This window comes from Stegostoma tigrinum, chromosome 32 (assembly GCF_030684315.1).
Source record: "Stegostoma tigrinum isolate sSteTig4 chromosome 32, sSteTig4.hap1, whole genome shotgun sequence".
Classification (NCBI taxonomy): Eukaryota; Metazoa; Chordata; class Chondrichthyes; order Orectolobiformes; family Stegostomatidae; genus Stegostoma; species Stegostoma tigrinum.
The window spans coordinates 5,456,274-5,483,312 of record NC_081385.1 but is presented as its reverse complement, the minus strand read 5'-3'; the positions used below and the strand labels follow the sequence as shown (position 1 = coordinate 5,483,312).

Sequence of the window (27,039 nt, the reverse complement as noted above, 5' to 3'; positions counted from 1 at the left end):
TTGATATTCACTACAAGGTAAATATACAGCATTAAAATAATAGTTTACATCTTCCCTAAGTTTATTTTTGTGTTTGACTAGCTGACTTTAATCTTGCCAGGCTTTTAGGCATAACAATTGGTCTTAGCACACTGAAATGTAGAGGGGAAAAATCAGCCAGATTCTTGCTGAGTGGCCCCTTCCAGAAAACAAGTCAGCAGATAACTGGTAATCACAGGTCAGACCCCAGTTTTGTTTTTAAATGGGGGGGGGGGGGGGGGGGGGGGGGCGCGCACCGAGGTGGGGGTGTTTGTAGGGAAGGCGGGTGTAGAGAGAAAGAGAGGGAGAGAGTATATGAGAAAGACTATCAGGCCCATTGAATTTCTCAATATCAGTTTCAGTTTCTGATAGAATTTCTCTTCTACAATGATGAAAAAGCAGAAGCACACGCATTTAACTGCTACTGTCTGAAAGTTTGAAATCTTGGTTCTCTGATTTCTGAAGGAACGGGGTCACCTTTTCTTATACTATTAAACTAAATTTGCAGTAAAATATTTATTGCTATTAATCATAGAGACATTATTTACAAATACCCTTATTAGAGGCACCAGGGACCCTCTCCCTTTCTCAGTTGTGTAAATACATTTCACTCCGGTCACACACTACATGTTAAATTCCTTTGAATCTGCAAATGATATTTAAAATTTGGCATACCATCAGCATGCAAGCTTTCAACCTGACTAATAACTATCAAGTACCCTCATTCTGTCAATAGCTAGTAGTAACATTTGGATTTCTCCACTGAACAAAAAAACTTTAGCTTTGAATGGCTGAGTTAAAGTGTTATAAAACAGAGACAAATTTAGAATTTCACTCTGACCCATCTAAAGCACAGGCTCTCCATCTATAAATTACAAATTATTGGGAACACATCCTAATTGCTCAAAACATGATGCTTCATGAAAAGAGCTGTAATAATTACAAGAATGAAGGGGGAATTTCATAGAAATCTATAAAATTCTACTATGACTAGCCAGTATAAATGAAGGAAGGACATTCCCAATAACCTTGGATTCAGAAGGCTATTGTCAGTGACTACCAGTCACCACTCCACAGACCAATCAGCTACTTGTTGCTTGAGAAATCACTTTTTGTACACACTCTTGAGACTTTCCATTTGCAACCAGATATCGTCCACTGGTTGAACAAGTAACAATGTAAACAACACTTACACTAGGCGCCAGCCGCTTGCATTAAAGAAAAGTACAGCAATCCTTTTCATAACTGTTTGTTAAAACTGTCCTTTTTCCATTTTGGCTCACAAACAAAAATACAGAAAACATACAAAAACCGCACAGCCATGGGGAAAAGGAGGGAGTGGGACCAACTGCATTCTTCCTTATAAATGCCAGCATAGATCAATGGAACAAATAGCTTTGTTCTGTTTTGTACGTGTCTACGATGCTATGAAAACAAATTGTTAACAATAAGAGAGAGCACAATTGGAAAAAATAAGTGTGAAGCTAACGAGTTTTGAGAAGATTTGTAGCTCAGGTTGAGGTTCTGGATGTGAGTTTGCTCACTGAGCTGGAAGGTTAGTTTTCAGACGTTTCGTCACCATTCTAGGTAACATCATCAGTGAGCCTCCGACGAAGCGCTGGCGTTATGTCCCGCTTTCTATTTATCTGTTTAGGTTTCCTTAGGTTGCTGATGTCATTTCCTGCATTGGTGATGTCATTTCCTGTTCCTTTTCTCAGAGTATGGTAGATTGGCTCCAAATCAATATGTTTGTTGATGGAGTTCTGGTTGGAATGGCTTGCTTCTAGGAATTCTCGTGAGTGTCTCTGTTTGGCTTGTCCTAGGATGGATGTGTTGATTTGGAGCCAATCTACCATCCGCTGAGAAAAATAACAGGAAGTGACATCACCAACACAGGAAATGACATCAGCAATCCAAGGAAACCTAAACAGATAAATAGAAAGCGGGACATAACACCGGCGCTTCGTCGGAGGCTCACTGATGATGTTACCTAGAATGGTGACGAAACGTCTAAAAACTAAACTTCCAGCTCAGCGAGCAAACTCACACCCAGAAGTGTGAAGCTGGATGAACACAGCAGGCCAAGCAGCATCTCAGGAGCACAAAAGCAGACGTTTTGGGCCTAGGCCCTTCATCAGAGAGGGGGATGGGGAGAGGATTCTGAAATATATAGGGAGAGAGGGGGAGGCGGACTGAAGAAGGATAGAGGAGAAGATAGGTGGAGAGGAAAGTAGAGGTGGGGAGGGGATAGGTCAGTCCAAGGAGGATGGACAGGTCAAGGAGGCGGGATAAGGTTAGTAGGTGGGAAATGGAGGTGCGGCTTGAGGTGGAGGAGGGGATAGGTGAGAGGGAGAACAGGTTAGGAAGTCAGGGACGAGCTGGGCTGGTTTTGGGATGCAGTGGGGAAGGGGGAGATTTTGAAGCTTGTGAAGTCCACATTGATACCATTGGGCTGCAGGGTTCCCAAGCAGAATGAGTTGCTGTTCCTGCAACCTTCAGGTGGCATCATTGTGGCACTGCAGGAGGCGCATGATGGACACGTCGTCTAAGGAATGGGAGGGGGAGTTAAAATGGTTCGCGACTGGGAGGTGCAGTTGTTTATTACAAACAGAGCGGAGGTGTTCTAGAAAGCGGTCCCCAAGCCTCCGCTTGGTTTCCCCAATGTAGAGGAAGCCACACTGGGTACAGTGGATACAGTATACTACATTGGCAGATGTGCAGGTGAACATCTGCTTAATATGGAAAGTCATCTTGGGGCCTGGGATGGGGGTGAGGGATGTGGTATGGGGGCAAGAGTAGCACCTCCTGCGGGTGTCGGGTGTGGTGGCGTTGGAGGGGAGTGTGGAGTGGACAACGGAGTCACGGGGACAGTGGTCTATCTGGAAGGCAGACAAGGGTGTGGATGGAAAAATGTCTTGGGTGGTGGGGTCGGATTGCAGATGGCGGAAGTGTCGAAGGATGCTGCGTTGTATCCGGACGTTGGTGGGGTGGTATGTGAGGACGAGGGGGATTCTCCTAGGGCGGTTATTGAGGGGGCAGGGTGTGAGGGATGTGTTGCGGGAAATGGGTGAGACACTGTCAAGGGCGTTCTCGACCACTGTGGGGGGGGGGGGGGGAAGTTGCAGTCCTTGAAGAAAGCGGCCATCTGGGATGTGCGGGAGTGGAATGCCTCATCCTGGGAGCAGATGCGGCGAAGCGAAGGAATTGGGAATAGGGGATAGAATTTTTGCAGGGGGCTGGGCGGGAGGTGGTGTATTCTAGGTAGCTGTGGGAGTCAGTGGGCTTGAAATGGACATCAGTTTCTAGCTGGTTGCCTGAGATGGAGACAGCGAGGTCCAGGAAGGTGAGGGATGTGTTGGAGATGGCCCAGGTGGAAGGTGTTGGTGAAGTGGATGAACTGTTTGAGCTCCTCTTGGGAGCACGAGGCAGCACTAATACAGTCATCAATGTAACGGAGGAAGAGGTTGGGTTTGGGGCCGGTGTAGGTGTGGAAGAGGGACAGTTCCATGTAACCTACAAAGAGGCAGTCATAGCGTGGGCCCATGCAGGTACCCATGGCTACCCCCTTTGTCTATAGGAAGTGGGAAGAATCGAAAGAGAAGTTGTTGAGGGTGAGGACGAGTTTGGCTAGGCGGATGAGGGTGTCGGTGGAGGGGGACTGGTCGGGCCTGCGGGACAGGAAGAAGTGGAGGGCCTTAAGGCCATCTGCATGAGGAATGCAGGTGTATAGGGACTGGGCGTCCATGGTGAAAATGAGGTGTTGGGGAGGCCAGGGAATTGGAAGTTCTAGAGGAGATGGAGGGCGTGGGTGGTGTCACGGACGTAGGTGGGGAGTTCCTGGACCAAGGGGGAGAAAACAGAGTCCAGACAGGTGGAGAGGAGTTCGGTGGGGCAGGAGCAGGCGGAGACAATAGGTCGGCCAGGGCAGGCGGGTTTGTGGATTGCCTCTCGCACCCAAGAGGAGCTCGAACAGTTCATCCACTTCACCAACACCTTCCACCCCAACCTCAAGTTCACCTGGGCCATCTCCAACACAGCTCTCACCTTCCTGGACCTCTCTGTCTCCATGTCAGGCAACCAGCTAGAAACTGATGTCCATTTCAAGCCCACTGACTCCCACAGCTACCTAGAATACACCTCCTCCCACCCAGCCCCCTGCAAAAATTCCAACCCCTATTCCCAATTCCTTTGCCTCCGCCTCATCTGCTGCCAGGATGAGGCATTCTACTCCCGCACATCCCAGATAGCCGCGTTCTTCAAGGACCGCAACTTCCCCCCCGCAATGGTCGAGAACACCCTTGACTGTGTCTCGTGCATTTCCCGCAACACATCCCTCACACCCTGCCCCCGCCACAACTGCCCTAAGAGGATCCCCCTTGTTCTCACATACCACCCCACCAACGTCCGGATACAACGCATCATCCTCCAACACTTCTGCCATCTACAATCCGACCCCTTGTCTGCCTTCCGCAGAGACCACTCTCTCTGGGACTCCCTTGTCCGCTCCACAGTCCCCTCCAACCCCACCACACCCGGCACCTTCCACTGCAACCGCAGGAAGTGCTACACTTGCCCACACACCTCCTCCCTCACCCCCATCCCAGGCTCCAAGATGACTTTCCATATTAAGCAGATGCTCACCTGCACATCTGCCAATGTAATATACTGTATCCACTGTACCCGGTGTGGCTTCCTCTACATTGGGGAAACCAAGCGGAGGCTTGGGGACCACTTTGCAGAACACCTCTGCTCAGTTCGCAATAAACGACTGCACTTCCCAGTCGCGAACCATTTTAACTCCCCCTCCCATTCCTTAGACGAAATGTCCATCATGGGCCTCCTGCAGTGCCACAATGATGCCACCTGAAGGTTGCAAGAACAGCAACTCATATTCCGCTTGGGAACCCTGCAGCCCAATGGTATCAATGTGGACTTCACAAGCTTCAAAATCTCCCCCTCCCCCACCGCATCCCAAAACCAGACCAGCTCGTCCCCGCCCTGCACGCATCCCAAAACCAGCCCAGCTCGTCCCTGCCTCCCTAACCTGTTCTTCCTCTCACCTATCCCCTCCTCCACCTCAAGCTGCACCTCCATTTCCCACCTACTAACCTCATCCCACCTCCTTGACCTGTCCATCCTCCCCGGATTGACCTCTCCTCTCCACCTATCTTCTCCTCTATCCATCTTCAGTCCGCCTCCCCTCTCTCCCTATTTATTTCAGAACCCTCTCCCCATCCCCCTCTCTGATGAAGGGTCTAGGCCCAAAATGTCAGCTTCTGTGCTCCTGAGATGCTGCTTGGCCTGCTGTGTTCATCCAGCTTCACACTTTGTTATCTCGGATTCTCCAGCATCTGCAATTCCCATTATCTCTGGAAAAAATAAGTGTTTGGATTTTGAGGTAAATACATATTAGCAAACTTTAAACCACAAAGAACTCAGGAGTCCTGTTTAGAACATGTTGGAGCCTTACCTGGTGCAAACAGTTACAAGACAAATTTTCATAATATTGAACTGAAAACGGAAACAATGTAATCTGTTCTCTTCCAAAATATTTTAGCTCTACTTTTCTTTATAGAATGCTATATAGTAGAAACAGGCCATTTGGCCCAACAAGACCACACCAACCCTCTGAAGAACATCGCACCCAAACCCAGCCCCCTACCCTTTCCCTGTAACACTGCATTTTCCATGACTAATGCACCTAACCTACACACCCCTGGGCACTATGGGCAATTCTGCATTGCCAATCCACCTAAACCACACATCTTCGGACTGAGAGGGGAAACCGGAGTACCCGATGGAAAGACATGGGGCAAATGTGCAAATTCCACACAGACAGTTGCCTGAGGGTGGAATCAAATCTGGGTCCCTGGTGTGGATAGGCAGCAGTGTTAGCCACTGAGCCACCATGCTGTCCAATGGTTCACAAGGTAGACATTTAGCGTTTGTAAAACTGGCTGTCAATGATCCTCTTAGTTAAAAGGAAACAGACAACCTTGGAAACTCTTAAGTATGCTTACCTGATGTGCCTGTAGGAAGCTGCTGTTTCTGGACAGAGGCAAACTGCTTCGCATCGGCCACAGAACTGAAGAGAGCTGCAAAGGGGTTGCTAGATATGTTATTGTTGTTCTCTTGGTCAGTCATTTCTCTTCAAAGCACACTCCATTCAGCTCCAAAGCAGGCTGACAGGAAGACAATATAAAATACAGATGAATCACCCACGGCTGCTAGAGCGTGCCACACTTAAGACTATTTCAGCATGTCACAATATATATACACAATTGCACTATAATATTCTAAATTGGACAAATGTGTTCATTCACTAGAAAGATTTGAATACAAAGTAATAATCTATTACAGTCAATCATCCACATTACTCTACTTTCAGTAAACAAGTCTTTGCTGAAATAACCTGCTAACAGCTAATCCATAATCACCTCTGCCTACAGCCTACAGGGAGCCAAACAGAATACTCTGGCCAAGAAAATGCACTTAGAGGCAATCCGCAATTGACTGAAAATTGCACTGGTTTCCTCAAGTGTTATTTGCCCTTCTCCCCAAAAGGTTATTCATAGAAACATAAAATCTGCCACCAATCAGTGCAATTGGGCAAAGGTTTAGAAAATTGATTCTTTTATAATATTTTTGCACCAACAATATTTCTCAATCTATTGAACAATAATGTTTTGGTACATTTCAAGTCATAGAACATAAAATAAGTTATCACAAAAAAAAAGCAATACAATATGAAGTTTAATACTTCATAGGCAAATGGAGTTTAATACTGATAAATGTGAGGTGATTCACTTTGGAAGGAGTAATAGGAAGGCAGAATACTGGGTCAATGGAAAGATTCTTGGCTGTGTGGATGTGCAGAGGGATCTTGGTGTCCGTGTACATAGATCCCTGAAAGTTGCCACCCAGGTTGATAGTTCTGGTTAGAAGGCTTACGGTGTGTTAGGTTTTATTGGTAGAGCGATTGAGTTCCGGAGCCGTGATGTCATGCTGCAACTGTACAAAACGCTAGCGCGGCCTCATTTGGAATATTGCGTGCAGTTCTGGTCGCCCCATTACAGGAAGGATGTGGAAGCATTGGAAAAGGTGCAGAGGAGATTTACCAGGATGTTGCCTGGTCTGGAGCGCAGGCTCTATGAAGAACGGCTGAGGGACTTGGGTCTGTTCTCATTGGAGAGAAGGAGACCAAGAGGGGATTTAATAGAGACATACAAGATGATCAGAGGATTAGATAGGGTGGACAGTGAGAGTCTTTTTCCAAGGATGATAACTTCAGCTTGTACAAGGGGGCATAGCTACAAATTGAGGGGGTGATAGATTTAAGACAGATGTCAGAGGCAGCTTCTTTACTCCGAGAGTGGTAAGGGCGTGGAACGCCCTGCCTGCCTATGTAGTTAACTCAGCCACATTAGGGGCATTTAAATAGTCCTTGGACAAGCATATGGATAATGATGGGATAGTATAGGGGGAGGGGCTTAGATTAGTTCACAGGTCGGCACATCATTGAGGGCCAAAGGGCCTGTTCTGTGCTGTAATGTTCTATGTATCGTCATTTTGAGCAACCCAAATTTAAATAATTCAAAATGACTAAATATCAATATCATTTACTGTTGACACTAGCTTATACAAAACAGTTCTTGAGCAAATTTCAAAAGAAAGTTTTTAAAAGATGCAAGAGACGCTAATTAAATCAGGGCCATCCCAAAGTGGGGATCAGGACATTAAATGGAGTCACAAGATGAAACGTTTGGGGTCACGAGCTCCAAGATAGCAATGGCCAAACAGTCCCCACCCTTCCAACTACTCTCATAAGTCTCCTCCCCCCCTATCACTTTCGAAAGAGTTAAAACAGTTTCAAGATTTGAAATGGAGTCATAGTAGAAAAACATTTAGGAAGCAGTAATTAAATTCTCTCTTGTTGAAGATGGTCATTCCCTAACAATTGTATGGACTGAATGTTACTACTTGCCCTTTATCAGCCCAAATCTGAACACTGTCCAGGTCCTGTACAAATGGGGCACAGACTACTTCAGCTTCTGAAAGCTGGGAGCACAAGTGAATGCTATGTAAAAATAAGCAAAAATCACCATTTCTGACCTCAATGCAAAAGTCTTTGATAGAGTAACCAAGCTTGGTCCAACAGTGGAGTCAAAAGACAACATCCTGCTGACCTCCTGCCATAATATCTTGTCAATGAGATTATTGGCTTCCATAATCTCAACTATCTTCTTTTGTTATAAGTTATGACTCCAGTCTGTGAAAAGTATTTTCCCTGATATCCAATGATTTCCTGTGACTCTGAGTAACTAGCTGCTAGGTTCAAGCCCCACTGTAGGGCTTGGGTACGAAAATCAAAGCTGACACTCTAACGCAGTACTAAAAGAGTACTGCACTGTAGGAGTTGCAATATTTCAATTCAGACATTAAACTGAAGTTCCCATCTGCCTGGGTGAGAAGATGTAAGCAATTTCCCTGTGCTAATTCAAAGAACAGCAGGAGAGTTGACACCAGTCTCCCAATACTTATCCTTTAACCAATATCAAATAAACAAGTTATCAAACAGAATGCTGTTTGACAGAGTTTGTGTGTGCATATTGGCTGTCATATGTCCAACATAATGGCATTGACTACATTTCAAACAGTACTTCCTTGGCAGTAAAGCACTGGATGCCTAATGGTTGCATAAAGTACTACATAAATGTAAGCCTTTCATTGTCTTCCTTCCAATTCTAATTTCATCACAGTTCCTTGATGTCACTCTTGGTCAAATACTGCTCTGATGTAAAGGAAAATCATTCTCACCCCATTCTTTGAAATCATCTTCTTGATCATGTTTGGAACAAAACACTATTGGAACAAAGTGGTTCTGGCTGAACTCAAACTAAGTTTTGCTGAGCAAGTTATGATTAAGTGCCACTGGATTAAATTGTTGTTGTCATCTTCTATCTTTTGCTGTTGTCGGAGTTGACTAATGTTCTAGTAATTGGCCAAATTGGATTTGATCTGCATTTTGTGTACAGACCGCACCTGGCAATTTTCTCCATTGTTAGGTAGAAGAGGTCAGTGCTGTAGTTGTACCAGTACAAAATGCAAAATGCAAAATGCACGTCCAGTTCTGGACATATCACGCTATTTTCCAAATAACAATTTCTATACATCAAACCAGTTAGTTTCAAAGAATTTACAAGCAATTATCTGAAGTCATGGATGTCACCACAGAAATGCAAATCTTTCTTTCCAATAGAAACTAAAATACCATTGTCATATAAATCCAAAGTATGAAAAAGAACCTCCTTTAAAGCATTCCCGCATGTTAATCTCTTGTGCCCACATAAAATCTCACTGTTGGTGATATTCTATACTGCATTTTTCAACTTTTCAGAAATGCTTCAATTTATTTATTAATAATTCTAAAAGGAAGGACACAAGACATTGATAAGAGACAGGAAAGTGTGAATTTCATAATTCACTGAATTGTTTAAAAAAAAAGTCCGATTTTCTCACCTCTGCCACTGTGCATGCTAACAAACACGAGGACACTGACAAGATCACCTTCCTGGTTTCCGTTAACTTTAATACTTTTATTAGTAACTGTGACTACATAATGGATCACGAGAAAGAATTCTGGCTGAGTTTCATCATTTTAAGCAAAGACGTCAGTTCAGGAATTGAACCTGACAGATAACTGGCTGGTTTGCACTGGTTCAGCAGGCAGCATACAAATTAACTAAGTAAATTAATTCTTGATCACTGTAGATTTTTCTTCTTTGTAGTAATAAAAAAAGTTAAAGAACAAGATCCGTGTTTTCCATGAACAGGTTAAAATAACATAAAGCTGTTAACAGTGATTACTGGATATTGAAACATGACAAATTGGATACAGACTCTCAAATTTCAAACCAGGAAAGTTTTAAACAAATTCATGTTAATTTAACTTATACAGTGCTTCCCAAACATTTTCCCATTGAGGGCCTATTTCAAAGTTTGAAAATATTTACAACCCAGCAGTGAGTAGTGGGAAGGAGACGAGACCTATTACAGCAAAAGGATGGAGCCGTCAGCCATCACTGCTTCAGAACTTGCAACTGCAACATTTCAACTCAAGAACTCATTTGGCATCCAGATCTCCACTTTGGGAAGTTCTACATTTATAGCCACAATTAGAAGAAATATGTTACATTTGAAGCACATTATTTCCAAATTTAGTTTCTGTACAAATTTGGAGAACAACCAGAATAAACAATTGAGTCGGTGCACAGTTTGTTTATACATTGCAATACCGCTAACCAAACAGTATTTCTGCACGATAGAACAAAGCAGCTTGAACAGAAACCATGCGGTGTAAACTGAGAACAATTAACCTTGTGTGGTAATACAAGACACCAAAGTGAGGTTAGGAACAAATACTACACAGTGTGCCATTGACACAGCAATCAATGTTCCAATTATTCAAATTTATTTATGTCAACATGATTGAATCTCCACTTCCCATCCTATGTTTGGTCACTGCAGAAGACAAAGTCATATAAATTCTTTACTTCAGTCTCATTGTGAAGAGCTACAGTAGGCCTGAGGTCTGGTCATCAACAAATTGCATTTCTACAGCTCCACTTGTTCTACTGAGTTCGAAGATTACTTAGCTGCTTTAGCTGTGTTGCAAATTCAAACGTTGCTGTTTTTCAGAAAGATGATTCTATACCTCTCTAACATCGATAATTTAGATACACAGACATTACATCTGTGCAAACAGACAAAAAGGCTATTGTATCATTAACAGGTCTCACCTGCCTTAAGGTCCTGTGTATAAAAACTTCAGAGAGTGGAGGTAGGGGGAAAAGTCAGTTATAGTGCATATTAGTGCTATGGCAAGAGAACAGGAGCAATGTGCTCCCTACATCTATTTTCTATCAATGTATAGCAAGGCTTTCTGGGTTTAGTTGAGAGGTGGATCCCAACGGGGAAAGTGTACAGCCCATATTCAGAAAGCAGAAATAATGCATGTTGTTGGCAATCTCTCAGCATCTGAAATTAAATATTCGAACAGAATGACAGATCCCCACAGGTCACACCTAATGCTGATCAGGAGAAGTCATTAGTACTTTTGTTTCTATCTGATCGCTGGATGTGGGCATTGCTGAGGATGCGCGCATAAAACTAGCATGGTGTAAGATTTGGGAGTCTCATGGTGACCATGAGTCCATTGTCAACTGTCAGAAAAGCCCACATGATTCACCAATGTCCTTTAGAGAACAAAACTGCTATCCTTACCTGGTCTGGCCTACATGCGACTGCAGACCCACAGCAATGTAGTTGACTCTTAACTGCCCCCGGACAACTACAGATGGGCAATAAGTGCTAGCCGAGCCAGCAACACCCTCGTCCTGTGAATGAATAAAAAAAACTACCTACAAGATACACTGCAGAAATTCACCAAAGATCCTCACACAGCACCTTCTAACTCACAACCAATTTCATCTAGGAGGACAAGGACAGCAGATACACGGGAACACCACGCAAGTTCTGTTCCAAGCCACTCACCATCCTGACTTGGAAATATATCACTGCTCTTTCACTGTCACTGAATCAAAACTCTGGAATTCCCTCCCTATGGGCATTACCAATCTACCTACAGTGTACAGACTTCAGAGGTTCAAGAAGGCAACTCACCATTACCTTGTCAAGGGTAACTAGGGATTGGGCACTGAATGATAGTCAAAACAGAACCTCTAGATAATGTTTCTCAAACTTTTTCCCACTGTGACCACAATTGATTCTTGAAAACTGCCATTAGCCTAAGTGTGTACTGTGCCACAGGAAAGAGACCTGTGAGAGTACAAGTCAGACTGTCAAAGTGGAGACCTGTTAGAATTGGAGCACCACTGTTACAACTCTGCTAGAATTTGATATGGGCAAGTGCTGCCTTGGAACTCAAGGAATCATCTGGGGCCCCCGACACCCACTTTGGGAGACCCTGTTCTAGGAAGTAAAGGTGAGTCACACACACACTCTGAGCACCGGGAATCAAAGAAATTCATGGAGACATTAAAGATGGTAGTTACTTCCCCCAACTTCCTTTTGCTCTAATACATTTGTACATTAGCTATAAAACATTTCAGTTCTGAGGAAGGGTCACCAGACCTGAAACGTTAACTCTATTTTTTCCTTCACAGATGCTGCCAGACCTGCTGAGCTTTTCCACAACTTTGTTTTTGTTCCTAATTTACAGCATCCACAGTTCTTTTGGTTTTTTTATAAAAAAATTAGAGGTAGGAAAGAGATTGTTTAACCAATAGTCAGGGACAATCCAATCAGGTAATCAGAGTTGGATGTGAAGGATATCCAGCAACTCTGCTGACGTGGTTCAAACTGGCAGGTGATGTTGTTAAAAAGTTCCTCAATATTCTATATTCTCAAGTAACAGTTGACCTTGCATTAGTATCAAGCATGTTTTGGCCATAAAACTCAAACGCTGAAGGCAAATTCGGAATGGTGCAAACCTACTTGATAGAATCATAAAATAGCAAACTGTCAAAGGTGGCTGTCTAGCCTGTGGTACTTGTACAGGTTTTGGTTCTCTTGCACAAGTCTTACAATCAGGGTTGGCATGAACAATTATCAACTTTGCTTTGTGACAACGAGACGATGAGAAAAGTTGGGATTTTAACCTCTCCTGCATGTCACTTGTATAAAAGTTGACTTCTTACTATTTGTCTTAAAAATTTGGCCTGAGAAACTCAATTTTTACACAGATTTAAACAACTGGCCCAGTCAAAATTGACGCCCCTCATAACCACAGATGAAGCATCGTATATCAATTTGCAATTCTGCCATGCTATATGCTATCTGTATAGAAATCATAGGCGAGTAAGTGGCACCCCATTCTCTGTCCACCCGACACTCTGCAATGAAATATGAAGTAATTGTGCCAGGATGATGAATGGAGCTTAGTTTCTTTATCCCTGTCCAATCTTAATCTCATTTTGACGAGGACAGGGAAAAACATTCAAATTCTCCAAACTGTGAGACCTATGCCCTCATTTAAGCCAGTGATCTAACATATGGTATGGCACTAATTCTCAATATTGTATTTGAAGGAACAGAAGGAGTGAGTTACAAGTCTCTCAAAGGTTGCAATAAATCAAGTGCATGACACTTAATAGAGATACGGGATTGTAAGGATTATTAGACAAAAAAAAACGACCAAACTCCACCTTATTCACTTTCCACTAGTCTCGTAATCTCAAACTACAATAATGGAGTTGATTGACCAATAATGCCAATAACTATCAGATATTAATCAACCCATAATTGTTTTCGATATACTGCTAAGTGAGGGGAGTCATGGGAGGCACTGAAACTTAGTCTTGCATTTACAAAGCATTCTGGATGTCTCACAGCCTTTACAGCCAATGATATACTTTCAATGTAGTCACAGTTCCAATGCAGAAAACCCGCTGCAGCAGCAAATATGCACACAACAAACTCCCACAACAGCAATGTGAATTGTGCAGATATTCTGTTTTTGTGATGTTTGTTAAACAATAAACATTGGCCAGAACACTGGAAGAACTTTTGTTCTTCTTCCAAACAGTGCTGCAGGATCTTTAACATCCTTCTGCGGGGGCAGATGAAGTTTTAGTTTTATGTTACATCTTAAAGTCTGTCCAGTACACTCTCAGCAATGAACTGTCATCTTAAATTTTAAGTCTCTGAAAAGGGACACAAATCTTGTGACTTAGGCAAGCTCACTAACCCACTGAAGTCCAAAGTTATTTCTGCTCTCTAACCACAACACATTTACCATGCATGCCTCAAATTACTTACTATATTCCAAAATATTATTTTCAGAACTAACTCTACCTAATTAGTAACTGAATGAATTAGCACTAACTGCCCTGCTGAATTCCAAGGGAGTCTAATAGTCAGTGAAATAAAACGCTATCCCACATTAACTCTGAGTTTAATCTCTCCTTGAGCCAGCACTATCTTTCGGCCGTGCTCTTCTGAACAAGAAAAGCTGCTCATCAGGTACATTATCCACAGTCCCTTTAGAATCCGAAAAACGGTTTTCAAATCACCTCTCAATTTATACAACAGAACCTTGTAATCCTACATCCCACTTTTACTAATTGGAACAGAAATAATAATAATTCTGATCAACATATTCTGACTTTGAGTTATTTAATAAAGCTGGGGGCGGAGAACTCTTTATACTGTTGTAAAAGTCCAATGACCGTGAAAAGTTTTCCAACCAACTTAAAAGAACCGTCAATAAAAACCCAGACAGAATAAGAACTGCCAGTGCTGGAGTCAGAGATAACACAGTGTGCAGCTGGAGGAACACAGTAGGCCAGGCAGCATCCTGCTCCCCTGATGCTGCCTAGCCTGCTGTGTTCCTCCATCTCCACACTGTGTATTGTACATCAATAAAAACTTAATAGGTTTTAATTCAGGCAGCAGCACAAACTGAGAGAGGTCAGTGAACTGGTCTCACTTTGCAGACCTGCGAAAACAACTTTACAAAGAGAGGGGTGAAGAGAAAATCAGAGAGAGCTCTTGAGTCAAAATGTATTTTACTCTCCAGTATACAAAAAAAACGAATTTTCAGCAAGTGAAGAAAGCCTGAGTCAAGACAACTAACTCAGAGAAAGAAGTAAAAATTGCCTGAAACCTGGGGCCTGCAAAGCAACAAACAGTAAAGGACAGAGAGAGTAAGAGAGGGGGGAATCTTTTTGAAAATTAAGCTTTTATACCAGATATTAAAATATTCACAGTAATGAGCTACCACATTCCATCAAAAGAACAAAACACAGGGCCAGTTTCTAACCTCAGAGGACTGGGAAGAGTTGGGAACTGGGACGAGCACATATAGAAATACTGAGTGATTAAATAAATAATTTAACTGAAGGAGAGCAGGCCCAGGGATCCCAGATGTGGAAAGCCAGTGGGAGATTTTCCCCGTCACTGAGGGAAGAATTTTTATTGACAAATTAAAATGTTTTATAAACATTCACAGTGACCGAGTGGCCAAGACTGAGGGGGAATGGAAGGGAGAAACGGTCCCCGCTCGAGCCGCCCTTACCTGGGCATCCGCTGCTGCTGATAGTGGCGGCTCCGTCTGTCCGTCAGGGAGGCCCGGGCTCCCAGCGTGCTCGCCACCCTGGCACTCAGCGCGCGCGCCCCGGCCAGCCAGCGTGCTCGCCCCCCTGGCTCTCAGCGAGCGCGCTCTGGCCGCCGGAGTGCTTGTCCCCGGACTCACAGCGTGCGCGCCCTGGCAGCCTGCGTGCTCGTCCCCGGGCACTCAGGTAGCGCTTCGGCGGAACGACTTCACGCAGGCGCTGTCTCTCTCACCTCAGCTCAGCTCGGCTCCGCCTCCCCTTGGCCCGCCCATTCACCTATACAACAACAACTTTTAGGATGAACTGAAATTAAGAAGGCTTATTCTTGAGAGTGTTTGAAAGCAGGTTGATTAAAACTATTTGTAGGTGCTGGAAAATTGGGCCAGTGTCATGGATGTTTGACAACTGGTACGGCTCCAATGGGCTGAAGGGCCTATTTGCATGCTGTAAAACACCATGGTTCTATACTCATGAAGAGGAAGAGTCATATTGGATTAGACACATTTTCTCTCGCACTTTCTGTTTTTGTGTCAGTAACTTACATGAGTATTTCCCCAACCTCCCCTGCATTTGATCCCTGTTTGTAGCAGACTCCTGCCAAGAGATCTGCAGTCGTAATATAAACATGACTTTCCATGACTGACTGAATGAACAGGCTTATGTGTAAATTCATGGATTCTTCACAGTGACTGTGACCTCTTACCTTGCTTCCTATCTTTATCTCATTTCACACGGGATAAAGAAAAACATTTGAATTCTGTTTCCTCAACAGACACCTATGACCTCAGTCAAAGCCAGTGTTCTATAATCAACAATCTGTAACCTCATTCCCCACATGACCCTCACTCCACTGTTGTCATCAACTCCAGTTCAATGGAGAATGCACAAGGGTATGCCAGGAGCGGCACCTGGCACATCTGAAAATGAGGTGTCAACCTGGTGAATCAACCAAACAGGACTACTCGCACAAACAGCATAAACATCCAGTCATACAAAAGCAGCTAAGTGAGCCCACATCCAACAGTTCAGATCTAAGCTCTGCAGTGCTGCCATACCCAATCATGAACAGTGGTGGACAACGAAACAACTCCATGAAGGAGGAGGCTCCACAAATATCCCCTTCCTCCATGATGGAAGACCCCCACAAATAGGTGCAAAAGACAAGGATGAAGCATTCACAGCAAACTTCAGCCAGAAGAATGTGGTGGATGATCTATCTCAGCCTCTCCAGTTGTCCCCAGTATCACCGATACCAGTCTTCAGCCATTCAGATTCACTGCACATGATATCAAGAAACAATTGGAAGCACTAGATACTGCAAAGGCTGCGGGCCCTGACAACATTCTGGCAATAGTATGGAAGACTTGTGCCCCAGAACTTGCCATTCCTGCAGCCAAACTCTTCCAATACAGTTACAACACTGGCATCTACTTGATAATGTTGAAAATTGCCCCGGTACGTCCTGTACACAAAAAATAGGACAAATTCAATCCACCCGGTTACCAGCCCGTCAGTCTATTCTAGATCATCAGTAAAAGTGATGGAAGTTGTCATCAGGAGTGCTCCCAAGCAGAAGCTGTTCAGTAATAACCTGCTCAGTGACTCCCAGTTTGTGTCCCACCAGGGCAACTCAACTCCTGACCTCATTACAGCCTTGGTTCAAACATGGACAAAAGAGCTGAACTCCAGAGGTGAGGTGAGAGTGGCAGCACTTGATATTGAAGCCTCATTTGACCAAGTGTGGCAACAAGGATCCCTAGCAAAGCTGGAATTAATAGGTATCGGGGAAAAAGTCTCCACTGATTGGAGACATACCTGGCACATTGAAGATAGCTGGGGTTGTTGGAGATCGATCATCCCAGCTCCAGGACATCTTTATAGGAGTTTCTCAAGGTAGTGTCCTAGGCTGAATCATCTTCAGCTGCTTCATCAATGACCTTTTATCCGTCATAAGGTCAGAAGTGGGAATGATCAATGAGGGTTGCACATTGTTCAGCACTATTTATGACTCCTCAGATACTGAAACAGTCCATATTCAAATGCAGCAAGATCTGGACAATATCCAGGCTTAGGCTGACAAGTGGCAAGTAACATTCATGCCACACAAATGCCAGGCTATGACAATCTCTAATAAGAGACAATCTAACCGCTGCCCCTTGATAATCAATGGTGTTACCATCACTGAATCCCCCACTATCAACATCATTGGGGTTACCATTGACCAGAAACTCAACTGGACTGATCACATAAACACAGTGACTAAAAGAGCAGGTTAGAAACCAGGAAAACTGCAGAGTGTAACTTGCCTCTTGACTACTCAAAACCTGTCCACCATCTACAAGGCACAGGTCAGGAATGTGATGGAATATCTCCACTCGCCTGGATAAGCCCAGGTACTACAACATTCAAGAAGCTTGACACCATCCAGGACAAAGCAGCCCGCTGAATTGGTGCCACATCCGCAAACATCCATTCCCTTCACCACTGATGCTCAGTAGCAGCAGTGTGTACTATCTACAAGATGCGCTGCAGAAATTCACCAAAGATCCTTAGACAGCACCGTGCAAATCTACAACCACTTCCATCTGGAAACACAAGGGCAGCAAATACATAGGAACGGCACCGCCTCCACGTTCCCCTCCAAGCCACTCACCATTCTGACTTGGAAAAATATCTCCATTCCTTCACTGCCGCTGGGTCAAACTCCTGGAATTCCCTTCCTAAGGGTATTGTGGGTCAACCTACAGCATGTGGACTGCAGCAGTTCCAGAAGGCAGCTCACCACCACCTTCTCAAAGGAAACTAGGGATGGGCAATAAAACGGGGCCAGCCAGCAACACCCATTTCCCACGAGTGAATTTTAAAAAAGATGTTTTATCATTAATTCTCAATTTTACATGTTCAGAACCAGAGGATCAAGTTACAAGTCTGTCAAAATTTGAAATAAATCAAGGACGTGCAATGCTCAACAGGAATAAAAACAGTAAGTGCTGGAGAATTGGCATCGTATTGGATTTGAAATGTTAGCTCTATTTTTATATCTTTATCATCTTTTGAATGGAATTTTAAAACTGAGGCTCCTCAGGTACAATAAAAGCAACCAAACACAAAAAATGCAAAGACTACTGCTGGAATTTCACCAACATTGCTCATTTTTTTGTGATCTTCAGCCTTCTGGCTGTTTAGCATATAGAGAATATAGAAGGCATGGTTCGTAAGTTTGCGGATGACACCAAAATTGGTGGTATTGTAGACAGTGAAGAAAGTTTTCTAAGATTATATAGGGATCTTGATCAAATGGGTCCATGAACTGAAAAACAGCGGATGAAGCTCAGAGACAACAAAGTGTGGAGCTGGAAGAACACAGCAGGCCAAGCAGCATCTTAGGAGCACAAAAGCTTTTGCGCCCCTAAGATGCTGCTTGGCCTGCTGTGTTCATCCAGCTCCACACTTTGTTATCTCGGATTTTCCAGCATCTGCAGTTCCCATTATCCCTGAGCAAATGAAGTTCATTCTGGTTAAATACAAGGTATTGCATTTTGGTACAACAAACAAGGGGGTGCTTATTCAATTAATGGCAGGGCCTTGGGTAGCGTTGTAGAACAAAGGAACCTAGGGGTACATGTACGTAATTCTCTAAAGTTTGTGTCACAATAGACAAGGTTAAAAAGGCATTTGGCACGCTTGCCTTCATTGCTGAGTCCTTTGTTAAAAGGATTTGGGATGTTATGTTGAGATTGTACAGGACATTGGTGAGGTCTCGTCTGGAATACTGTGTCAAGTTCTGGTCGCTCAGTTATAGGAAAGATATTATCAAGCTGGAGAGGGTTCAGAAGAGATTTACCAGGTTGTTGCCGGGTATGGAAGGTTTGAAGTGTAAGGAAATGTTGGATAGGCAGGGACTTTTTTCACTGGAGCGTAGGAGGTGGCGAGGCAGCCTGATAGAAGTTTATAAAATAATGAAAGGTAATGAGTTAGTGGTAGTTGTCTTTTCCCTAAGATGGGGAATTTCAAGACTAGGGGACACATTTTTAAGGCAAAAGGAGAGAGATTTTAAAAAAGACATAAGAGGCAAAGTTTTTACACAGAAAGTGGATGAAGGTCCTGAGGAAGTGGTAAATGCAGGAACAATTACAATGTTTAAAAGATTGTGGATAGATATACGAGTAGGAAAGGTTTGGATGGATATGGGCCAGGAGCAGGCACGTGGGATTAGTTTAGTTTGGGATTATGTTCGGCATGGACTGGTTGGAGCGAAGAGTCTATTTCCAAGCTGTATGACTCTATGAAACTATGACTCTACCTTCTCTATGTAAAAGGGGCAATTGGTGTGCCTAAGAATGATTTTTTTTCATTATTAATTAACAGAATGCGGCCAACACTGTTAAGGCTAATATGTTTTGCCATTCCCTAACTGGCTATGACACTTCTTATAATGTGTTTAAGCAGCTTGTTAGGCTATTTCTGAGGCAGTAAGAGTCAACCACATTTCTGGGCAGGCACATTTTTTTTTTCCTTTATTCATTCACAGAATGATGGCATTGTTGGGTAGGCAGCATGTCCTTCTCTAAATGTCTTTAGTGAACCAGATGGGTTTTTCCTGACAATCAACAATGGATTCATGGTCATTAAATTCCACCATCTGCCGTGGCAGGATTCAAACCCAGGTCCCCACATCATTATCTGGGTCTCTCGACTAATAGACCAGTGATAATACTACTAGGCCATCACCTCCCACTTGCACCAGACCAATAAAACAACAATTTTATTTTCGTAAAGGATGTAAGTGAACCAGCTGGGTTTTTAATGTGATCTAGTAGTTTTGTACTCACCATAACTGATCTTAGATTTTTATTCCAGTTGTTTTTATTTGAATTTGATTTCCAAGACCCTCCAGACAACACAGTGCGATTTGATTCATGAAATGTGAGCATTAGCCTAGCTATCTAACCAACTAACCTGGCAGTGTGCTAACATGTAAATAACTTTCTAAGAGACATCCTTATTTGTAACAGACACTATAGTTATGGATAAACTTACTCAGTTGTGTAAAGTACTGTATAAATTTGATCATTGCACTTACTTACCAGTCTTTCAACTTATGTGCACATTTTTTACCTTTATAAACATCTAAACAACAAATTTAGCATGTGCATAATGGTCAAGTGCTGTTGTGACATTGCCTACTGATAGAGGAGTGCAGTGAACATGCCACATATTCTTAAGTTAGAGTTTATTTGCGATTCAGGATCATCTGGTAGGCCCAGGCTATGCTAACCCATCTACAGAAGCATGTAGAATGAGTTAAATAAAGACATCTGCAAACTTGCAGTCAGCTGTAAAATTAAATAAAAAGCGATTGTGAAAAGTCTGCACTGTGCCTTACATGACTAAATACAGCACTCAAAAATAACTAAACGCTGTGAGCCAATATTGGCAAATTTCCTTACATAATTTTGACAAATAAAGGCATTTGGTCCAAAGTATATTTTCAAACTTTAAACATTTTATTGAAATATCATACAATTTCATAGTAATACAGGTTCTCAAAGTGACAAGTCTTTAGGATAAGTTTTGCTGTGAGTGGCCTTTCTTTCTTCAGTCTGATCTGTGATAGAATCTTTTGGGAGACATGTGTTTCCTGTATTGTGCTTTTAACAACCTGAGGGTGGTGGATTAATGTCACATTGGAATGTTTTGTCATTTCTATTCTGTTGATGAACAGTCATTATGGGCTGGGTGGATTTGAATAATTTGGATCATTCTTCCTAAGAACCAGAATCGGCTTGATAAACAGAATGGCTTGAGCCTTTTCTGTAAGCCTCTTTAATGATAAAAGTGCCAGCAACTGAACATTCCCTCCTCCCTCAATTTGATACCTGTTTGTCAAATACCAGCCAGCTCAATTTCATGAGATGCAAAGTGATTATAAAGTGTTGTTGAATTATTTATAATTGGAGTACCTTATATTAAAGCGTGTTGCTCCACTATTAAAATAGCCCAGATGCACACGTTCTGCTGGATGGAAATTTGGGCTGTGTGTTCAGGTACAGCATCAAACAAGCAATGGGGTACACCCACCAGAGAGAAGAAAGTCAGACGGCATCATACCACTGCTGATTCCTCAGCAATCAGGAAAACAGAGTGTCAGGATCTGAACATGAAACACCTGTCTGCTCCCTCAGATGCCAGTTGGCACATCCTGTTCTCATTGTTCTATAGGTGCGCAGTCACTCTTAAGACACGCACTGCAAATTGTTCTTCCAAACTGACCCCGGATAACTCTTTTCAAAATGAAACCTTGAATTTGAAGTGTGATGATCTGTGATCCTTTGAAAGAAGGTGTTCTAAAAATTTTTTAAAGTGAGTTGATTTAAACTGCATGAACCCTGGCTGTTCAGCATCCTTCCATCTTGATAATCCAGGGATTAATCAAGTGCACAGAGTTCTCCCTTTTCCATTCTCCAGTGTCTTTGTCTGTTTTAGCAGGTAAGAGTTTCTTGAAATGGTGAGTTTGACAGGCGAAGCTTCAGCAAAATGAACTGCTGTCCTTCAGCTGTGAAACCTGGCAGCAGAAATGTAAATAAAAATAACTTAAGGAACAATTTGGTGAGGAAAGAATACTGCAATATAAACTGGATTTTTAAATTGTAGAATGGGTATTACTTAGCGTTTACTCCATTGAAACAGGCCATTCAGACCAACAGGTCTATACCAGTCTGACCAAGACTTCCTGAAGAAGGGTCTAGGCCCGAAACATCAGCCTTCCTGCTCCTCTGATGCTGCTTGGCCTGCTGTGTTCATCCAGCTCTATACCTTGTTATCCAAGAATTCTCACACCTTTCTTTATCTAAATCTATCAACACATCCTTCTATTTCCTTTCTCCCTGGTGTATTTGACAAGTTTTCCATGCACTGATGCTATTCAAGAACTCTGTGGCAATGAGTTCCTTGTTCTGGAATTTCCATTGAACTCCCCGTTCGATTTATTAGCAAGTATATTAAATTTATGACTGGGTTCTAGACCGACCAGCCATTAGGTTCTCTGCACCTAACCTGACAAAATTCTATTAGTTCTCAAGTAAAAGGAAAGTATAATGAATGCTGAGAATCTGAAATAGGAACAGAAAATCTCAGCAGGTCTGGCAGCATCTGTGGAGAGAGAAGCAGGGTTAATGGTTCAAGTCCAGTATGGTTCTTCTTTGGAACACAGCTCAATTCACCAGGGTAATGAGGGCAAGTCATGCTTGGCAAACTTGATGGAGTTCTTTGAGGATGTAATCAGCAAAGTAGATAATGGGGATCTGGTGGATGTGGCATATCTGGACTTCCAGAAGGTATCTGACAAGGTGCAACATAAAAGACTGATCTAGAAGGTTAGATCCTAGGGGGTTAAGGATAGAGTGATGGCTTGTAGAGAAGATTGGCTGACTTATAGAAAGCAGAGGGTCGGGATAGATGTGTTCTTCTGTGGATGACAAACTTTTACTAGTGGGGTGTCACAGGATTCAGTTCTTGGATGTAACTATTTACAATCTACAAAAATGATCTGCAAGCAAAGACAGAGTATAACACAGCAAAATTCATGATGATACTAAAATAGATGAAAAAACAGGCAGTGATGAGGCAATAGAAAGTTTACAGATGGATATTGATAATCGGGGAGAATGGACCAGAATCCGGTAGATGGAGTTTAATGTAGTTAAGTGTGAGCTTGTCCATTTTGGCCACAAAGCAAAAAGGCAAATTATTATTTGAACAGATTCAAAGTGCATCATTGCAGAGGGATCTGGGTGTCCTTGTGCATGAATCACAGAGCGTGAAGTATACAGGTGCAGCATAGAATAAGAAAGGCAAACGGAATCCTGGCATTTATTGCAAACGAACTGGACTGTAAAAGTAAAGAAGTGCTGTTACAGTTATATAAGGCATTGGTGAGACCCCACCTGGAATATTGTGTCCAGTCTTGTTACTCGAGGAAAGATGTGGCGGCACTGGAGGCAGCTCAGGGGAGGTTCACCAGATTGATTCCAGGGATGAAAGGGCTGTAGTATGAGGTGCGGTTGAATAGCTTGGGCTGGTACTTGCTGGAATTCAGGAGAATGAGGGGGAATCTGATTGAAGCATATAAAATGCTAAAGGGGATTGATAAGGTGGATGTTAGACAGATGATCCCACTTGTGAGATAGTGTTGAACAACAACTCATAGACATAAAGTGGGAGGAAGTAGGTTCAAAACCGAGATGAGGAGAAACTACTTCTCTCAGAGAGTTGTGAATCTGTAGATCTCACTGCCCCAGAATGCAGTGGAGGTTAAATCAATCAACAGATTCAAGAAAGAAATAGATAGGTTTCTGATGAAAAGCAGGATGACGAACAATGGGGAGCAGCCTGGAGATTGGAGTTGAGACCAGAATAAGATCAGCTACGATCATGTTAAATAGTGAAGTGGGCTCAAAGAGCTAAATTACCTACTCCCACTCCTAATTCCTCCATTCCTGTGGAACTGAAAAGAAGTGGCATGGATATGCGGGGCTGAATGGCCTCCTTCTGTCCTATAACTATTTTGTGACTTTGCAGGCCCAGTTCTGTGCAATGTGATCATTTAACCCTCCAAGTCCATGTATCTTTAATGTGAATCTGCATCCCACCAACCACCACCCCAGCCCCCAGGCCCCTTGCTTTTCTTTAGTCCTTTACCTCAGCTGCTCAATGTAATAAAGCATTTGGTTCTTTAGCACTGTGGCTGAGATAAGGACTTCACATCAGGGAGGCTCATTCCATCTGCTCGATTGTCAGAGATGAGGGCGTACTGCACCATCATATTGCTGAGATATTAAACTAAGATTTCTTTTAGGAGCAAATTAGTGCAGATGCTGGAACCTGTACTGAAAACAGAAAATGCTGGAGATCTCAGCGAGTCAGGCAGTATCCATGGGGAGTAAGCAATATAACATTTCAAGTCATCTGGGCTCGAAATGTTAGCTCGCTTTCTCTCCTGACCCAATAAGTCCTCTTTTACCTAGATGAATGGAAAGGATTTCTCGGAACTATTCTGAAGAACAATAGAGCCCTTTCTTGGGACCCTGACCAATATGTATCCCCTGAAATAAATTTTTTGATAGATGTAGTGAAGTTGTTTGAAGTTACCTTGTTAACACCATGAGCATTGCTGTCTTGTTTGGTGGTTTTATTTGTTTATTTTCCTGGTGCCAGTGCCGGAGCCAGTCTCTTTCTCCATACTCTCAGCTTTGCTGGCTTCGTTGTCTTCTGATTCTCTGCTAATTGGGATGTCATTATCCTTGCAGTACCAATATTCTTTTTTATTCATGACAAGAAGAATCACCTTATGCTGTTTCTCTTTTATCTTCTCGAGCACATCCTCATAGCAGACCTTCTCTATGTTCATGCCATTTACCTCGATCAGCATGTCACCATCCCTGATTCCTGCTTTGTATGCAACATCTCCAGGTATAACCTATAAACATCCTCACCAAAGCAGAAATCAACAGTGACAAAAACTAGCATTCATAAAGCACTGTTAAACAAAGTGAAATATTCTAAGGTCTAATTGCTAGTTATACTAGCCTCTATTCTGAAGTCTCCTTATTGGGATGTAGGAGCAATTATTCTACAGTGAAATATAACAGGATAGTAAGTAAAACTTAAAAATGAATAACATAATTAAGCAATTAATTAAAGCTTATTAAGGACAGCAGGGCAGGTGATGTGTCGTGGCTGAGCATGTGGGAACTCCTGGATAATATTGTGATCCAGGGCAAGCATATCTATAATAGGTGTTTTAAATTGATTTAACTGTGTGGCTCAGAGTTTATGAGCTGGAGGCTGGGCTACAGACACAAGATGCACCAGGGAGCAGGTGAGTTACCCAAATTTCTTGTTCCAAGTGTTGGTCACACCATTCAGAATTGAGTCTTCTGATTTACCCAGTGATCAGGCATGGGAAGGTATGACTGAGCGAGGTAGGTGAGGGGACCCAGAGGGCAGGAATCCAGGACTGTCCAATAGGTTTAAGGTTTTCTTGGCTAACTTGTATGAGAGCAAAGGACTCAGGGTGGATGGATAACTAACCTTGTCACCATAGGATAGGAAATCACATTAGTGAGAGTAGCAATGAGGAATGGAGGAGAAGTAGTGAGCCGTATAGTGATTGACAGGTCCATCCAAATGGTCAAATAAAATATTACTGAGAATAAATGTTACCAGGAATATGTAGGAATGTAGAATTGAGTTAAAATCAGATCAGCCAGTATGTTGTTGAATGGTGAAGCAGACTTGAGTGGCTGACTCTTATTCTTTGTTCACAATACATGGTTGAAAGACTGGTGTCGGAGAAGTAAGTTCCAGTTTGTGGGCCACTGGCACTAGTGCTGAGGGAAAATAAGGCTGTACCATCAGGATAGTTAACACCTGAACTGTGATGTGGCCAAAGTATTTGTGAACCACATAAGCAGGAAAGTATAGAGGGATTTTAACTAAATAGTAGGGGCAAGAAATCAAATGGGGCATTACAAAAAAATAGTGTCAAGATACTAGAGGAAATGAGTATTATGGGAAATGGGAGTTAGGAGATGGTAGAGAGAAAAAAAAATCCAGGAATGCACCACAAATCAAGATTACTTTTGAAAACAAAGATAAGAATTTTAAAATTTGGGTGTCTCTGGTCCAGAGGTCAGTATAAGTTAGTGAATACAGAGATAATAGTTGAACAGAACCTGTTGTGAATTAGGGTATGAATAGTAAAGTCCTGGGCATTTATCTCCATTCCTTCACTGTTGTTGGATCCAAATCCTATACTTCCGAAGTAACAAGGGAGCACCTCCACCACAGGAGCCTGAGTGGTTCAGGAAGGCCACCATCACTTCCACAAGGGACAATTAGAGATGGGCAATTAATGCCGGCCTAGCCAGCAATGCCCACATCTCTTACAAAACAGTTCCAAAATTACCTTAATCATTTCTGTTGATAAATGCCATTGTAAACATAGGTATCAACAACTCTTCTCAGCAGTAACATTAAAACAACAGTCCCCTTTCCGATGTAAGGGGTGAACTAACCTCTTGGATATAAATTCCTGGCTCATCCGTGATGCAGTAAATTTGAAATCCATACCCTGACGAGCCCTTCACCAAATGGCAAAGCCTTGCTTTGGGGCCAGTAGCTTGTTGAGCTGTTGGGTGGCATGGACGAGGGGATGCTTGCTCAGCTGGCAGGCAGCTTTCAGTTGTCTGATTCGATTCCATTTGTTCTTCAACATAATCATCTTTCATACAAATTAGAGGAGACAAACCCAACTGCATTGGACAAATTAAAGGGTTTGTTAGCTGACATTATGTTCACTAGTCTCCTAGTACTCACCAATATAAAAAAAAGTACCATAATGATAGTATCTTAGTATGGTACACAAAACCAAACAGGATGCATACTGATAAAGGCAAAACACTGCAGATGTTGGAAATCTGAAATAAAAACTGAAATTTCTGGAGAAACTCAGTAGGCCTGGCAGCATCTCTAGAGAGAGCAACAAAGTTGATATTTTGAGTCCTCTATGAGTTTTCTTTGGAACTGGATCAATGAGAGATGCCGTACCTATTGGGTTTCTCTAGCTCATTCTCAACTGATATTAATTTCACTGAGTATTTCTCAAATGTTTTGTAAAATGTGTTTTTTTTCTCTCAGATTAGCGGCATGTTTTTGATAAAGTGATTGAGTACACCCTGGAGTGGTGGGGTTAGAAGTGAGGGATGGAAGTGGGTGGAAATGGAAGGAGAAGGGGATGGGGAGAAAGTGAGGTAGTGAAGACAGGAAAGAGCAGACAGCACAGGAAAGGGAGTGACGGTTAACTTGCAATGCACCAGCAATAATG

At 42.8% G+C, this 27,039-nt stretch overlaps 2 protein-coding genes across 6 annotated transcripts in view; both read right to left on the bottom strand.

Annotated features, from left to right (window-relative positions):
• ube4a (ubiquitination factor E4A (UFD2 homolog, yeast)) overlaps window positions 1–15,228 on the bottom strand; it is a 60,357-nt gene extending 45,129 nt beyond the window's left edge. The window contains exons 1-2 of the mRNA XM_059638909.1: window positions 15,116–15,228; window positions 6,039–6,200 (exon numbers count right to left, since the gene is read on the bottom strand). Coding sequence (XP_059494892.1) covers window positions 6,039–6,162 — 124 coding nt within the window. The 5' untranslated portion in view covers window positions 6,163–6,200; window positions 15,116–15,228. The remainder of the gene's footprint in view (window positions 1–6,038; window positions 6,201–15,115) is intronic.
• A 5,467-nt stretch (window positions 15,229–20,695) lies between these two features.
• LOC125466832 (Na(+)/H(+) exchange regulatory cofactor NHE-RF3-like) overlaps window positions 20,696–27,039 on the bottom strand; it is a 43,923-nt gene continuing 37,579 nt past the window's right edge. For all 5 annotated transcript variants that reach the window (XM_048561911.2, XM_048561912.2, XM_048561915.2 and 2 more), the window contains 3 exons: window positions 26,231–26,467; window positions 24,303–24,630; window positions 20,696–21,717 (listed from right to left, as the gene is read on the bottom strand). In XM_048561911.2, the coding sequence (XP_048417868.1) occupies window positions 24,343–24,630; window positions 26,231–26,467 (525 nt within the window). In that variant the 3' untranslated portion in view covers window positions 20,696–21,717; window positions 24,303–24,342. The remainder of the gene's footprint in view (window positions 21,718–24,302; window positions 24,631–26,230; window positions 26,468–27,039) is intronic.